Source organism: Phyllobates terribilis, unplaced genomic scaffold (genome assembly GCF_046119375.1).
Source record: "Phyllobates terribilis strain yellow unplaced genomic scaffold, ASM4611937v1 Scaffold_2__4_contigs__length_985480577, whole genome shotgun sequence".
Taxonomy (NCBI): Eukaryota; Metazoa; Chordata; class Amphibia; order Anura; family Dendrobatidae; genus Phyllobates; species Phyllobates terribilis.
Genome location: NW_027362762.1, coordinates 908672974 through 908686250, shown reverse-complemented (window position 1 = coordinate 908686250; position 13277 = coordinate 908672974). Strand labels below are relative to the sequence as shown.

Genomic DNA, 13277 nt, shown 5'->3' with positions numbered 1-13277 from the left:
CTGGATTATCGGTCGCTGATCGGTGAACCTTTGTCCCGCACGGCGCACAGCAGCGGACAGCTCCGACCTGCGCCGATCTCAGGTCGGTCTGTGCGATTTGCATCACGAGCTAAGAGACTTAGGGGTGAAAAAGTCGCAGACTCTGCTGGAATAGATAACAGTGTCTGAGCGGCGACTGATGAGGACGCAGGATGGAGCCGGAGGGCACTTACTGCAGCTCAGGCTGATGAGGAAGATCCGCACAAGTAGCGCCATCCCGCCGAACAGTTCACAAGGTGAGCCCGGTAGTAATATCCGGTCCCGGCAGCCACTAGTCCGCGGTGAGGTGTGAGGTGCAGGACCGTGCGCAGCGCCGTCTCCTCCGCTCTCAGTGCGCTGCCTCCCGGCTCTGCCCAGCCAGCAGCAGGTGAACGCTGACGTCACTTCCGGCCGGACACTCCCTGCCCCCCCTCTCCCGTACTACAGGGAGATAATTGGCAGGAGACCCGTCACGTGACCTCTGTCCGGCACACCTGACTTGCTGGACTACAAGTCCCAGCATCCCTTCTGCTCTCTTAGAAGGCAAGAGGGAGAAGCAGCATAACGGAGCATCAGGCGCTGGTCTTACAGGTGTCAGGAGAAGCTTTGCGTCTGGCAGGGGGCGCTGGGAGTTGTAGTTCATGGAGTCACCTGTCCTTATCATTATAGAGGCGATTACTCCAAGTGTTATTCCTGAAGAGAGTAATAACAGAATAAAGTGAGCATGATGGTGGCTGTGTACTATCTGCCAATTATGAGGGCGAATACTACTCCCAATCAAGGGCAACTGCTACGCCCAACATTGGGTGTGTCTGCTCTGCTCCTATATGTGGTGCTTATTATCACACGGCGAGCACCGACCACCATCACTTACCAAGCTCCCTGCATAGCCACAGCCGGAGCCCCCTGCAGAGCCAAAACCTGAGCCCCCTGCAGAAACAGAGTCAAAACCGGAGCCCCCTGCATAGCCAAAGCCGGAGCCAAAATTGGAGCCCCCTGCGGAGCTGGAGCCAAAACTGGAGCCCCCTTCAGAGCCAAAACCGGAGCCCCCTGCAGAAAGAGTCAAAACCGGAGCCCCCTGTGGAGCCAAAACCGGAGCCCCCTGCAGAGCCGGAGCCCCCTGCAGAGCCAAAACCTGAGCCTCCTGCAGAAACAGAGTCAAAACTGGAGCCCCCTGCGGAGCCGGAGCCAAAACCGCAGCCCCCTGCGGAGCCGGAGCCAAAACCGCAGCCCCCTGCGGAGCCGGAGCCAAAACCGCAGCCCCCTGCGGAGCCGGAGCCAAAACCGCAGCCCCCTGCGGAGCTGGAGCCAAAACCGCAGCCCCCTACAGAGCCGGAGCCAAAACCGGAGCCCCTTGCAGAGCCAAAACCGGAGCCCCCTGCAGAGCTGGAGCCAAAACCGCAGCCCCCTGCGGAGCTGAAGCCAAAACCGGAGCCCCCTGCAGAGCCGGAGCCCCTTGCAGAGCCAAAACCAGAGCCCCCAGTAGAGCCAAAACCTGAGCCCCCTGCAGAAACAGAGTCAAAACCGGAGCCCCCTGCGGAGCCAAAACAGGAGCCCCCTGCGGAACCGGAGCCAAAACAGGAGCCCCCTGCGGAGCCAGAGCCAAAACCGGAGCCCCCTGCAGAGCCGGAGCCAAAACCGGAGCCCCCTGCAGAGCCGGAGCCAAAACCGGAGCCCCCTGCAGAGCCGGAGCCAAAACCGGAGCCCCCTGCAGAGCCGGAGTCAGGCCTTCTTCATCTGTTGCAAAAAAAAACATTTTCTGCACCAGTCTTCTATCACATACCCAGGACGGGGCAGGGAGTCTTGTCAGCGCCCCCTGGCAAAGTCAAAAAAGTGCTCAGGAAATGTCCGAAAATCATTAATAATCACTCATCAGGTTTCCAAAGCTTCAGGGAAAAAGAGTGAGTCCTGAAGAGACTTTTACTATAAAAATTGACTTTTTGACCTCAGGAAAAAGATGCTATGTGAACATACCCTTATATTTACTGCATTTCATTAACACAACCATATCGTGTCATATATGTCTATGAGGTAGTGAGTTCGGGTCAGGAGACCCGGGGTCCATGTGCAGACCGTAAAACATGGACGTCTGCACCTGGCCTAAAGGTGGAGCTGAGCCATCATGGATGTGGAGCTCTTAAAAAAAAAAACAACAATATTTTCTGAATGCCGTAAATTTGCCAAAATTCATTCATTAATTTGTATCTGTGAACACCCAAACTAATAGATCCAAACACATGAAAACCTCAATCAATGATTCATCCTCTAAATCCTTTTTTATTCTTGTATACAAGGGAAAAACAGAATTTTTCCTCGGTTCTCTGATCCGAGTGCTGCCTGTTCTTCATCGACCCATTGATTTAAATGGGAGAGTTTGATCTGTGACTCAGATCAAAGACGAACGTCTGCATTTATCTTATTGCCTACCGGATAAGTGATGATTTATTAATCTGTGGGTTCCATCCGCTGGGACCCGCACCGATCGGCAGGACAGGGCACTTCTGTCCCCATTAGAATGGAGCAGCATGCCTGACCGCCCCACAATTCATTGCCTGTGGGGCTGCTGAGCGCTGCACTTTTCTTTTTCCGGCGGCCCCATACAGAATGAATGGAGCCGCGGTCCGGTATCAGACCTGCCACTCCATTCTGTAAGGGGGATAAAAAAAATTGCTGATCGGTGCGTTTCCTAGTGGTCGAACCCCACCAATTAGTCCTTTGGTTAGGTGATAACTTGTTTTCACTGGACAACCCCTTTGACTGTCCTAGTTTTGGATTTGAAAGCATTGATAAGCACATGGCCATTGTGGGATGTGTTTGGTAATCTGACCAATGGTAAATGATAATTTACTGTGAGACACATTCAGGTGGAGAATTCTTAGTAGTAGATCGAAACACCCACTAAATTGGTGTGACGCTGAGTCACTACTCACGGGCAAGTCAGGAGGTCTGAGATCAGATACCAAGAGGGCTCACAGTACAGAGGGGTGAGACAGTCGTGGTCAGGTAACAGTCTGAGGTCAAATGCCACGAGGGTACATCAAAACCAGGGAACACAACAAATGGATAGTCAGAGGCCAAGTCCGGGGTCAGATAGCTGAAGTCAGAGAGTGTCAAAAGCAGAAGGGATAATCCAAAAGAGTAGTTACAACAAAATCCAGGACTTTCAACAAGATCAGTAGTCAGACACAGAGCAAACATACACACATATCTATAGCAAATCTACAACTGACAATCTGCTGCGCACAGCAACCAGCTAAATCCCCTCAAATCATACGAGGACGGAGGCACCTGAGGAAACGCCTGCAGGCTAAACCAGATTTAAAAGCGGAGCTGTCAATCAAAACGCTGACAGCCCAGCACGCCCCAGAATCAGATTGGATGATTGGACTGTCACTCACAAAACCCACAGTCCAGCACACCACAGATCCCATAGGGTGGCAGAGCTGCCACTCACAGAATCCCTAGGCCACAGTCAGATGTGAAACCATGACAATTGGCTTATATTACCCCGGATGATAACCCCGAGATCAGCAATGCCATAAGTGAGGCTCGGCAGTGTCCCATCTGATAGGAGCAGCAGTCGAGCATGGGACTGCCGGTTAGAGCGGAGTACAGCTAGGGCAATTTGTCCCAATGATCTATGACCTGCTACAGGGTTATTTCCATTTTAGAGATTTGTGGGATATTGGCAGAATACACTGTGTTCCAAATTATTATGCAAATAATATTTTCTCAGATTTTCCCAAATTACCTATATGAATTGCAGTCATTGTAATTTTCCAGTCAAATAACTATTAGAGTACAATTGAAAGGTTTTTGTACAAACTGCCTATGATAACAGTATATTTTTAAAAAAATAAAAAACTCAAACTGCACTCAAAATGCATATTCCAAATTATTATGCACAGCAGAGTTTTCAACCTTTTCATTTTAATAAAAAACAAAAAAAATGTCATTTTTGAACTTATAAGCATTAGTAGGTTATTACAAACTGAAATCAAACAGTTTTCAACTCAAAACTTTATTCTAGGTGATGTTACATTTGCACATAGGACCCCTTGTTCGAAAGGAGCTTCTGAACTCTCTCGTCCATTGAATTTGTCAGGTTTTGGATGGTTTCTGCTTCAATTGTTTTGCATGAGGACAGAATACCCTCCCAGAGCTGTTGCTTAGATATGAACTGCCTCCCGCCATCATAGACACTCCTTTTGATGATGCTTCAGAGGTTCTCAATGGGGTTGAGGTCAGGGGAGCATGGGTGCCACACCATAAGTTTGTCCCCTTTTATGCCCATAGCAGCCAGAGATGCAGATGTGTTATGTGCAGCATGAGACGGTGCATGGATGGGCACTTTTCATCCGTGAACAGCCCCATAGACTATAATGGGTCTACGTTCTATGGGTGAAAAACACGGACGTCAGAATGAGGCCAAACAGGGACTGATATTTAGGCCTCATTCACACGATTTTACCACGCAGAGAAAAACGGGCCGATTATTCTGATCAGAGTTTGGTCCAAGTGTCATCTGATTTTCTCGTAAGTAGTGAAATAAAAAAAAAAAATCCACTTTTTCCTTTCTGACGTTATCTGTGTGCAGTCCGACCCTTTGATCAAAATCGGACATGTCTCTCCATGAAAAATCACGGACATGCCCTATAGACTATCACAGGTACGAGTGCCAGCTGTGAAAATCGCAGATAGCACTCGTACGTGAAAATCGGGCGTCTTAATGAGTCCATACTCATACTTCATGTATACGTTCTATCCGTGTTTTTATAGTCTATGGGGCTGTTCACATGTTAGGGAGGGAAAAAATCGGCAATTGCCCCAGCCAATGACAGACCACGTGGCCGCTATGGAGCCGGTTGTGGGCACCCACCCCCGCCCGGCATCACACATTCAACCGTATCAACATCAAGTGGGTCGCACCAAATCAAGGAGACATGTTCTACTTTCATCTGATCAAATTCGCCAGTGCAAGTCTATGGTCTGCGAAAAAATCAGACAACTCTGGGACGCCCTCCGTGTGCCATCCTATTTACATGGTTGATAACTTATAAAAACTTCTGATACACAAAAAAGTAAAAAACAAATGAAATTCTGATGGTAAAAAACCGACACCCTGAACAAACACTGATGAAACGTGGACTGTTTTGAAGCCTAATGGGGACTTTTCCTTATTTGGGCAGGGCTCTATAATTCTTACCGTGTTGGTTTTCTATCATGTGCATTGTGATCTGGTGTGTGCTTGGGTCGATGACACCAGGGATCTCTGCTGTGTTTGCCTTTTGTACATTTTATTTTTAGCTCCATTTTGGCAATGATCCAGCTTCACCTTGGTGCCGGCTGCTACCTTCTCCGGTGCACGGGATGGAGAAATAACACACGAGCAGCGATTTATTAGGAAAGTTTACAGACATGGCCGCTGTGTTTCTATGGCCTGCAGCTTCTCTGTTCTGGTTATTATTTTGTGCTATAATTTATACAGCAGGAAACAAGCGAAGTGCAGCAGCCATCTAATGACACCGCTCTGCACATCCACGGTAATCCACTTATGTGCGCAGACGGCAAATAGGGAACACAGGCTGGAATAAAAAGAAATTAGATTATTTATCCCCTATAGTTCTGTAGATTAGATACACCGCGTTCCAAATTATTATGCAAATGCATATATTTTTCTCTGATTTTCCTAAATGGTAGATGCAAATGAGTCAGTATAATAAATAATCAAACGTTAAAGGATAGATCACATTTTATTGGACAAACCTCAAAATGATGAGGATTTTTTTCAAAATTTAAAAAACTCAAAATCCACTAAATTATTATACACAACAGAGTTTCCGAACATTTTATAGGTGGTAAAGAACTGAAAATGGTCATTTGTTGAATTTGCAGCATTAAGAGGTCACATTTACTAAAATCAAAAGCTGTTTCAATCAAAAACATCTTAAAGGGAACCTGTCATGTAAAATAACGCTGTTAACCTGCAGGTAAATAGTGTTCTGGCACAGTGTGATGCTCGCACTGAGAGCCCCACTGCCGGGAAGAAATTAACTTTATTCCCACAGCAGGTTGCTCTTTTAGTGGCGCAGGCACGATTTCTTTGATATCACCTTCACAATCCTTGCATCCATTGAACTTGTGAGTTTTTGGATATTTTTTTCTTGAATTTCTTTGGAGGATGTCTGAATCACCTCACAGAGCTGCTGTTTTGATGTGAACGGCCTGCCACCCACATAGATTTTTTGCTTGAGGATATTCCAAAGATTCTCAATAGGGTTGAGGTCACAGGAGGATGGTGGCCACACCATGAGTTTCTCTCCTTTTATGCCCATTGCAGCCAATGACTGAGAGGCAGAAGCGTAGCTATTCAGCTCAGGAAGTCGGGAAATATCTTAGTGGGCCCTTTACCTGATTTCAACTACGGTGGCACATCCTAATGTGGGTAAACCACTATACAAAGACCAACACTGATATTATTGCCATATGGTGATTATAAAGTGGTAGAACATACAAGAGATCACAGTACAGTTACAGATAGTGACTTACAGCTAACGTTCTTTCTGATGGAGTCATTCACTTTTTCTGTCTTTTCCATCTGGCCCAGACCGACATGACGACTTCTCCAGCCCGGACTCATCCATAGATTACAACAAAGACACATATGACTTCTCAAATTTCAAGCACCGTCCCCTTCTATTCCCAGCCTGCACAAACTCCTCATCCTGCTGATACCCCAATACTGAGCCACTTCTGCCATATGTGTCCCTATTACTGCACCTGCTGTGTGGCGTAATAACTGTGCTCCTCTTACTGCCCCACATAATAATGCCACCACTGTGCCCCTTACATAATAAAATACCTCATTTGTACCCTCTATTTGGTAAAATTGCCCCTTAGAAAATATTAATGCCCTGTGCAAGTGCCCCAGAAAACTGTCCAAATTTTGCCCTTAGAAAGTAATATTGTCCCACATGCACCTTTGATGGTCATAATACTTTGTGTGTCCCAATAACAACAATAATTCTTCTTAAGTGCCCTCTTAACATATAAAAATATCCCCTGAGTCTCCTCATGCACAAATCCCCTATACACCATATGATGGTTCCACGGCTCCCCTCTACATAGTATACACACTGTATAATGGCCCCACATTAGCTTCCATGCTGCATAATGGCCCCCATATTAGCTCACACACTGTTTGATGGCTCCCGCATTAGTTCCCACTCTGTATAATGGCTTCTATGTTAGCTCACACACAGTTTAATGGTCGCCATATAAGCTCCCACACTGTATTATACGCCCTTGCATTAGTTCTCACTCTGTATAATGGCTACCCCAATTTATGGGGGGCCCCCCACATTAGTTTCTACAATGTATGAGGGGGCCCCCATAGTAGTCCTTACAATGTCTGAGGGGCCCCCACAGTAGTCCCTACAATGTATGAGGGGCCTCATACTTTATAATGCCCCACAATCACACCACAAGTTGTGATCAAAATAGAAAACATCATACGGTTACCTAATCCAGTCCAGGATCCTGACGAGTCCTCCGGCAAAGCATGTGCTGACCAACCACTGATGTCATAGTGCCGGTGCACGCACAGGACGTGCGTCCTGGCACTCCGCAATGGCATCATCGCGCCGGCACTCTGACATCCTGGGCTTGCATCGGTGCCTCGGCCAGTTCTGTAGACCGAAGGCTTAAAGCCACCTGCTGTCTACAGAAAGGAGAGTGGTCATGTTTCCCTGAACTACCACAGGGCTTAACTGTATCGGCGAGCGCAGCTAAGGTAAGATCAGCTAAGGGTGGCGGTAGCTCCGAGTGGGCCCCTCTGACCGTCCCCTCTACCACCCCCCACACCCGTAACTGCGCTACTGTTCAGTGGTATTCTTTGCAGCATGAGATGGTGCATTTTCATGCATGAAGATGATTTTGCTATGAATTGCACCGTTCCTCTTTTTATACCATGGACGAAAGTGGTCAGTCAGGACCTCAATATAAAGGGACCGTCTGACGTTTTGATTTTCTATAGAAATATGGTAGTATTGTGCAGCACATTGGATATTGATTGCTTCTCACATACTGAACCTTGGACTAATCCTACCAATCACCAGAACATGGTGTCGGCAGCTATAGGAAGCCTTCATGGCAGGGGCACCCCATAGCGAAGTGTGGAATTGTGTTCCGCTAAGGCTCTCCGGGGGTGGACAGAGGGAGTGACAGAAGGCGTGTACTTGTCTACTTCCTTCTTGCTGAACTATCATGGTCACTACACACCTCAGCGTCTTAGGGGTTAAACTGCTGCAATCAGAGCTGGGTCCAAAATACAAATCATCCCAACTGCAGCCATACATGTACGGCAGATCTCAGGAGCGGGGCGGCTGGCACTGGCCCGTCACCACCCCATGGGCCCCACAGCAGTCACGTGGCATGTTACCACTGGCAGGATGCCACTGCTTCATGTCCCCGTGCCTCTTACTAGCTCCACTTGTTTTTTTCATAGACTGCATGATCAACCCTATATATTTTTAGTAAAAACCAGCTGGTGATATTCTTCTGATTAATTAATGTTTCATAGCTTGATGTCTTTTTATTGTAAAAAAAACCCTGATCTGCTGTAAAAAGCCATGTTCACACATTGCTTTTTTGCTGCGTTTTTTTCTGCTCTCTTGGCAATAAAAAAGCTGCTTACAAAAAACAGGTTTCACTGCATTATTGGTGCAGATTACATGTGTAATTTGTCAACTGTACATGTTTAATAACTTTAGTTTCATTCACCAAAAAACAGCAGTAAAAATGCATGGTTGTAGTTTTTTTGCAGCGTTTTTGCACTTTCTCATTGCTTTCTATGGTGAAAAAAAATGCTGCAAAAAACTGAAAGAATGGACACGCTGCAGTTTTAAAAAAAGAAGCACTTTTCCAATCCAGTCACGAACAAAAAAACAAAGCAATTATGTACAGGAGATTTCTGAAATGTAATAGCTTTTGCTGGTACTGTAAAAAGCACCTTTTAATTTGCATTAAAAAAAAACATAAAAAACTGCAAAAATGCAACGTGTGAACATACCCAAGCTAATGCAAATGGATGCACTGAAAAAAACGGATGCAAACTTAAGACAACACATTTGCATCTATCTTCTATAGGGTGCAATGTTATTTAAAAAAAAAAAATGGTTTTTATTAGTCTTTTTAAAGGATTAAACAGCGCGGCAGACTGCGTTTTTCCTTTGTGTAATTAAAATGGGTCAAAAAACAAATGTGTGCACAAACGGATACCAATTTAATACATTTTTTTTTACCGTACAATGGATGCGTCAAGTGCATCACAAAGATGTGGTGTGAATCGGACCTTGCTGATGCCGTCCCTTTAATAACCTATTTTCTGTATACGACCAATGTTTGTCTTTTTTTTATTAAGTTTCTTCTAATCTTTGTACAAATCTTGGAGTTTGATTACTTCCTAATTAGATCTGGTTAATGATCCACTAATGGCCGGCGCTCGCGGTGATCCCAGCGTTTTACATATAGTTTATGTTGTTTTTTTGTAACTTTCTAAACTCCGGACGTCTCTCTGAACTTTGTGCATGAGTGTCCATGTTCCGTGACAGATTGCGTAGTCATGTATTTTCGGCTCACACAATGATGAGCTGCGACGGATTAGCGCTAAGAGCAAATCTTTGTTGCTACAAACCCCTTAGTCAGCTGGATGATTGTGATGGGAAATAATGCTCCCTTGTTACAGGACGGCTAAAGTCTTCCCTCCTGTCTGTCAGGATAATATCCTGTAATTGGATAAGACATATCTAATTGAGGTACCGATACATTTCTTTGTTTGCAGGTCAAATGGTCAGAGATTCCCAGGAAAGAAACGTGAAATACATTACATTGTAACATCGGATAGGAAATACTTGTAAATAAAAGCAGACATTGCCGCTCCCTCCTCACGTGGGGTGTACAGGGGTAGGAAGTACCCACGGTTTCTGTAATGTTTTCAGTAAACAGGGTAAATATTTCATTTGCTGCCCTTGTACAGAGGTAACATTAAAGGGATTGTCTCGAGTTCTTAAAGGGATTTAATTTTTTTTTAATGAAGAGCCAAAAGGCAGGTAGTTGCTATTCGTCGCCGTCTCCTACTGGTCACCGACTGCTCCTGCCGGTGATTCAGGTGCTCCATGTCAACAGAGCAGCTCTTCTTTTCTGCTGGGCTGCTCTGTCGACAGGAAATGACTGCCGACCTCATGCTATTTGACAGCTGGCTCCCCGCAGTAAGGCAGCAGGGAGCCGACTATCAATCAGCATGATGTCAGTAGTCACACACTGTGAACAAAGCAGAGAAGAAGAGAAACCGCTGCTCTGTCAACATGTCAGCAGAAGCTAAGGAAGTGCCGATAGGAACGGTCTGTGACCACTCTGAGCCGGCTAGCATATTCGCTGGGCAGAACAGGTGTAACGGATGTATCGGGTTTGACACACAGTCATTCTGGATCCGGCTGTAGAATGTCACTGCGCTTGGCCTTGCAGACACCTTCTTGATCCTTTCATCATCCCTCCCTCTCTAGGACCCAGCGGTGATCTCCACCTTCTGCTGCTAATTAACACACCCTTGCTGGATCTTTAAATACCCTCAGTTTCTCCAGAGAATTGCTGGTGATAGAGTAGATTCCTCTGTTCAGGTCTGGAGTTCTAGCAGTCGACTAGATTCTTCTTGAAGTTCCTTTGTGGATTATTGTTGTGATCTCTCTGATGTCTTCTCAAAGCTAAGTGTATCCCCTTGTCTGTTTCCCTTGTTTGTCTTTAGTTGCAGTGGGGCTAACTAATGCTCACCCCACTGGCGGACAGAAAAGGGCCCCTGTGCAAGAACATTATATGGGCAATTTGCAGGCCAAAAGCTCCTAAAAATGCTAAATTTCGCCTGCTTTGAGGTAGAAATAGGCCCCTTTACCTCTTGGGCCCCTGTGCGGCCGCACAGGCTGCACCAATGAAATGTCCGCCCCTACCCCTCCCCCTCCATTCCTAGGGCTTAGCTCTAGAGACAGCCAGGGCTAAGGTATCCTGTTCGGCAATAGGTGCGGAACCTATTTAGGGACGATAGGGGAATCAGGGTGTTGTTAAATCTGCCTAAGGGTCTCCATTCTCCCTTTCCCTAATTCCTGGGCTTCCCTTCTTTTCCTATTGTCGTACGTTGGGTCTTTCCCATACCTAGCATAACAACAGGCCTTCCTGTAAGTTCTTAGGCCCATAGTTAAATATTCATAAAGTCCTGGATGACCCATTTAAATGGATAAAATAAAAAAGTGCTTGCAAAACAAGTAACTTTGCCATTTACATTTTATTAAAAATACTCTCTATTCTCAAGAGTAGAGGGATTTTTAATTTTATGATTTGCCAAGGTTATCGGCCACTTCTGCAGTCTCAGTGAGGGCAGTGACCTAAGCGAGGGGCATGTGCAGCCTGCAGGCTCTATGCTTTAAAGCTGATTCGCGCCGGTCATGCCAAATAAGAGGAGCACACCACTTAATGAACACGGCGCATCTTCTCAAAGGTGTGTGCCACCGTTCACCTCACCAGAAATGCTACTCCTGTTAAAGACTAGAGTAACACCGGCACTTTTGCTAAATCTGACTGGCGGGCATAGCAATGCCCCGTGCCGCTTTAGCTTCTTCATATCCTCGTCCACATTGGCAGAGCTACTTCAAACAGGCGTGAAAACGTCAAAAGGTGCACAGTTCTGCATTGTGCAAAATATCTTTGACTTTTCCAAAATGATTTACGACAGTTTTTTGGCATAAAAGCTTTGTTAAATCAGGGCCATAGTCCTCGGCCGGCGTTTTCTGAACTCTTCAGCATTTCAAAGTGAAATATATCCGCAGCCAGTGTCTGATTCATGCTGGACATGGTTCGGGCAGCGTGAGTCTGCTGACAGGTTCCCTTTAATGTGCTAAAGGAAAACAACAACATGGGTAAATTGAAAATTTGTTGACAAAATTGATCATTCGTGGAAAAATTGATGACTGTCCACTGGAAAATTATTCTCTTAATTCAGTGCAAAACAAATCCCGGATCTGGTTGCTCCCAACATTTTTTTGTTTTATTTCTGTTGATGTTTATGAGCGTTCTTTATTGTGTGGCTTATAAAAATATAAAGAAACTGTTTTTTTGGAGTTGTCTAACTTGTTCCTGAAGTCTACAGTGATGTGCCCCCTCTGAGTTAGGTGCAAACAGGAGACTTTATTAAAAAAAAAAGGAGCAGCATTGAAACTCGCTTAAAGGGAATCTGTCAGCAGTTTTTTACCTTCTAATCTGAGAGCTTCATAATGTAGAAGCAGAGACCCTGATTCCAGGGATGTGTCACTTTCTGGGCTTCTTGCTGTAGTTTTGATAAAAGCACTGTTTTAACAGCAGGAGATGTACCAGAGGACTAGTAAACCTGCTGCCAGGTAGTCCTCCATATTCTTGAGCTCTGTATAAACCCGCCCACACCACTGATTGGCAGCTTTCTGCCTATGCACAGTTTACTCAGAAAGTTGCCAATCAGTGGTGTGGGCGGGGTTATACAGAGCTCAGCATTCAGAGAACTGCTAGATCTGCAGTAGAGAAAACTGTGATACATCGCTGGAATCAGGGCGTCTGATCCTTCCTGAGATATGGCAGCATAATCCTGGTGAAAGATTCCCTTTAAAAAGGTTCCAAGTGGTATACAAAATAAAAATTAGTGATTCCTTCATCAATCTCTGCTGTCCTTGTTCCAAATCCTTCTTGTTCTCTGCTTCCTGCTCCTCCTAGACATGGAATTGCAAGTGAAGCTAGTCTTTTCCAGACTGATAGATTTCAATTACTTTGTTTTTCATTTATTCCTGAATTTCTTTGTATCGCAGCATGATGTCTAGCTTTTTAAGGATCTTTTGGTCTACTTCACTTTGTCAGGCTGGTCCTATTTAAGTGATTTCTTGATTGAGAACAGGTGTGGCAGTAATCAGGCCTGTGTGTGGCTAGGAAAATTGAACTCAGCTTCCCAAAGATGTGATAAACCAAAGTTTTCAGGGGGGGGATAATCACTTTCACACAGGGCCCTGTAGGTTTGGATTTCTTTTTCTCTTAATAATAAAGACCTTCATTTACAAGCGGCATTTTGTGATTACTTGTGTTATCTCTGTCTAATATTTACATTTGTTTTGTGATCTGAAAGATTTTAAGTGTGACAAACATGCAGAAGAATAAGAAATCAGGAAGGGGGCAAACACTTTTTCACACCGCTG

General features: G+C 45.4%; 1 protein-coding gene across 5 annotated transcripts in view; it reads right to left on the bottom strand.

The window, feature by feature from the left end:
- Positions 1 to 446, bottom strand: part of CXADR (CXADR cell adhesion molecule) — a 53292-nt gene extending 52846 nt beyond the window's left edge. For 4 of the 5 annotated variants that reach the window (XR_012302216.1, XR_012302210.1, XR_012302222.1 and 1 more), the window contains exon 1: positions 213 to 444. Coding sequence is in view for 2 of the 5 variants with exons in the window: in XM_073668257.1 (XP_073524358.1) it covers positions 213 to 255 (43 nt within the window). In the remaining 3 variants the exon portion in view is untranslated. Of the gene's footprint in view, positions 1 to 212 lie in introns of all 5 variants that reach the window. The other variant, XM_073668255.1, reaches the window with a different exon arrangement.
- Between the last annotated feature and the right edge of the window lie 12831 nt (positions 447 to 13277).